This window comes from Colobus angolensis, unplaced genomic scaffold (genome assembly GCF_000951035.1).
Source record: "Colobus angolensis palliatus isolate OR3802 unplaced genomic scaffold, Cang.pa_1.0 Scaffold208, whole genome shotgun sequence".
Taxonomy (NCBI): domain Eukaryota; kingdom Metazoa; phylum Chordata; class Mammalia; order Primates; family Cercopithecidae; genus Colobus; species Colobus angolensis.
The window spans coordinates 369,199-371,884 of record NW_012115244.1 but is presented as its reverse complement, the minus strand read 5'-3'; the positions used below and the strand labels follow the sequence as shown (position 1 = coordinate 371,884).

Here is a 2,686-nt window from a genome sequence, read left to right as displayed (position 1 = left end):
ATCCAGTTCCTCATCTCCCACCCGTGATCTCGTCACCCTGCCGGCCTCCTGCAAGACCCCCGTTGAGCCGCTCTGGCCAGAATCCCCTACCCTCAAAGGCTCCCCTAGCAACTTCCCATGTGCTGACCCCTCCAACGTCATCAATCTCCAGCTGTCGCTGAATTCCGAGGTGAGCTCCTCTCACCACGCTGTCGAATAAAGCTTTTCTGACTATTTTAACAAGTCCTCAGAATCATCTTTTCTTTTTTTTTTTGAGACGGAGTCTCGCTCTGTCACCCGGGCTGGAGTGCTGTGGCCGGATCTCAGCTCACTGCAAGCTCCGCCTCCCGGGTTCTGCCTTAGCCTCCCGGGTAGCTGGGACTACAGGCCTGCTACCTCGCCCGGCTAGTTTTTTGTAGTTTTTTTTTTAGTAGAGACGGGGTTTCACCGTGTTAGCCAGGATGGTCTCGATCTCCTGACCTCGTGATCCGCCCGTCTCGGCCTCCCAAAGTGCTGGGATTACAGGCTTGAGCCACCGCGCCCGGCCTGAATATCTTTTCTTAACTAGCCCCTGCCCCACCTAGAATCATGAGGGGCCTGGGGCAACTTTTCACCTCCTGAGATCCAGTGGGGCAGCCGGGGAAGGGGTGGCGCAGAGGGGGTGTGTGCTTGAGGGTGGGGTCTTGGGTCTGCCCCCTACTCTGATCCAGTGGGGCAGCCGGGGAAGGGGTGGCGCAGAGGGGGTGTGTGCTTGAGGGTGGGGTCTTGGGTCTGCCCCTACTTGTGGGACCCCACAGAGGGGTCTAAAGCCAGGGTGAAGTGGGAGGCTGGGCCCACAGACAACCCTAAGCAGGTCAGCGGCTCAGGACAGGAGGGAGGCTGAGTCAGGGCAAGAGGATGTGGGACTGCTGGGGGCCGCTCGTGTGCTGACACATTAACACCCTGAGGCCAGGAGGAGGGTGGATGGTCACTCATTACCACAGTTACTTATGTAACCTGGGGTGTATATAGGAGCCCGGCTGAGGACACACTCACCAGCCTGCACTTTCCCACCTGAGCGCCGCTCCCTCTCAGGATGAAGGTGACGGTGGTGAGTACCCAGACCCCATGCAGAGGCCCCGCTGACTGCTTTCCTGGTGGCCAGCTGCTCCTGCCCTCTTCTAGCTGGCGCTGACCAGCCCTGCTCCTCCGTCCAGCTGGGGAAGAGCCAGTGGCTGCCAACCCCCAGGCTCCCTGTGGACTCAGTCTCCTCCCAAGGCCGCTTCCACCCCTCAAGGGTGGCCATGGGTGCCGCTCAGGCGGTGTCCCCTGCACCCTGGAAGCAGACGTCTGCTGACATTCACTTTGCAGATAAGGACCTGGGAGTGAGAGTTCCTGGGACTTGCTAAGGCGAGGGCAGGGGCTGGGATGATGGTGCAGGAGAGGCTGTGCCCTCTCGTGTCCCCCACCAGCTCTCGAGCGGAGGCAGGCTTGGCGTCTGCAGCCACGCTGGGAATGTCTGTACTTCCTCGTGGAGCTGACATGATGGTGAAATAGGTTCGATCCTCTACCTACCCAGGGCCCAGACCCTTCCCTGGTCTACCGACCTGATGTGGACCCAGAGGTGGCCAAAGACAAGGCCAGCTTCCGGAACTACACGGTGAGTGCCTTGACGTCCCGCCCCCCGACCCCCCATCCACACCCTGGGCAGCAGCACCTGCCCTTCGCACAGCTCCAGGAGGTGCCCTGTGGGAACCCTCACCCCCATCGCACCCCGTGGGGCTGCCTGGGAGAGGGGAGGCACGGGGCCTTGTGTGCAGAGTGGGGGTAGTGCCAGCCTCCACTGACCCTCCGGCCTGCAGTCGGGTCCCCTCCTGGACCGTGTCTTCACCACCTACAAGCTCATGCACACGCACCAGACAGTGGACTTCGTCAGGAGCAAGGTAGGCGTTTCCTGCCACCCCGTGCAAACGCGGAGGACCCTTGCCCTCAACCCCATGAGCCCACCAGGCACTGAAAGGATGGAGAGGACTGTGCGGTGGGCCTGCTGACCCTGGGCCACGCTGCCTTCTCCTTCCCCACCAGCATGCCCAGTTTGGGGGCTTCTCCTACAAGAAAATGACGGTCATGGAGGCTGTGGACCTACTGGATGGGCTGCTGGATGAGTCGGACCCAGATGTAGATTTCCCCAACTCCTTCCATGCCTTCCAGACGGCGGAGGGCATCCGGAAGGCCCACCCAGACAAGGGTGAGCCCCAGCTCTGCTGCAGGGGGGCAGGTGCTGCCTCCAAGGGGCAGAATGCAGCGGCCTATAGGGTGGAAGGGGGCAGTGGTGGGCCCAGGCCTCCTCCAGCAGCCCTGCCTGCGTTGGGGAGCAGGCCCTGGGCCCCCCCGGCTCTCAGCCCCGCAAGCCTGCTCATCTTCTGCCTTGGCCCCTGCAGTCCCCAACCTACCCTGTCCATCCCCTTCCCAGACTGGTTCCACCTAGTTGGGCTCCTGCACGACCTGGGGAAGGTCCTGGCCCTGTTTGGGGAGCCCCAGGTAAGGGCTGGTGGTTGTGGGTGAGGAGGTCTGCATGTTGAGGCAAGGTGGGGGCAGAGTGGCTTCGGTGCTTGGCCTGGGATACTACCTGGGGGGCAGGCCAGTGCACCCCCACGGCCCCCCACACCCCCATGGTCCCCCACAACTGCCTGTCCCTCTGCAGTGGGCGGTCGTTGGAGACACCTTC

The 2,686-nt window shown here is 62.4% G+C and overlaps 1 protein-coding gene across 1 annotated transcript in view; it reads left to right on the top strand.

Moving 5' to 3' along the window:
• Nucleotides 1-980: 980 nt before the first annotated feature.
• The window catches only part of MIOX (myo-inositol oxygenase), a 2,779-nt gene continuing 1,073 nt past the window's right edge, over nucleotides 981-2,686 (top strand). The window contains exons 1-6 of the mRNA XM_011942262.1: nucleotides 981-1,069; nucleotides 1,538-1,618; nucleotides 1,821-1,901; nucleotides 2,044-2,206; nucleotides 2,432-2,499; nucleotides 2,663-2,685. Of these exons, the coding sequence (XP_011797652.1) occupies nucleotides 1,055-1,069; nucleotides 1,538-1,618; nucleotides 1,821-1,901; nucleotides 2,044-2,206; nucleotides 2,432-2,499; nucleotides 2,663-2,685 (431 nt within the window). The 5' untranslated portion in view covers nucleotides 981-1,054. The remainder of the gene's footprint in view (nucleotides 1,070-1,537; nucleotides 1,619-1,820; nucleotides 1,902-2,043; nucleotides 2,207-2,431; nucleotides 2,500-2,662; nucleotide 2,686) is intronic.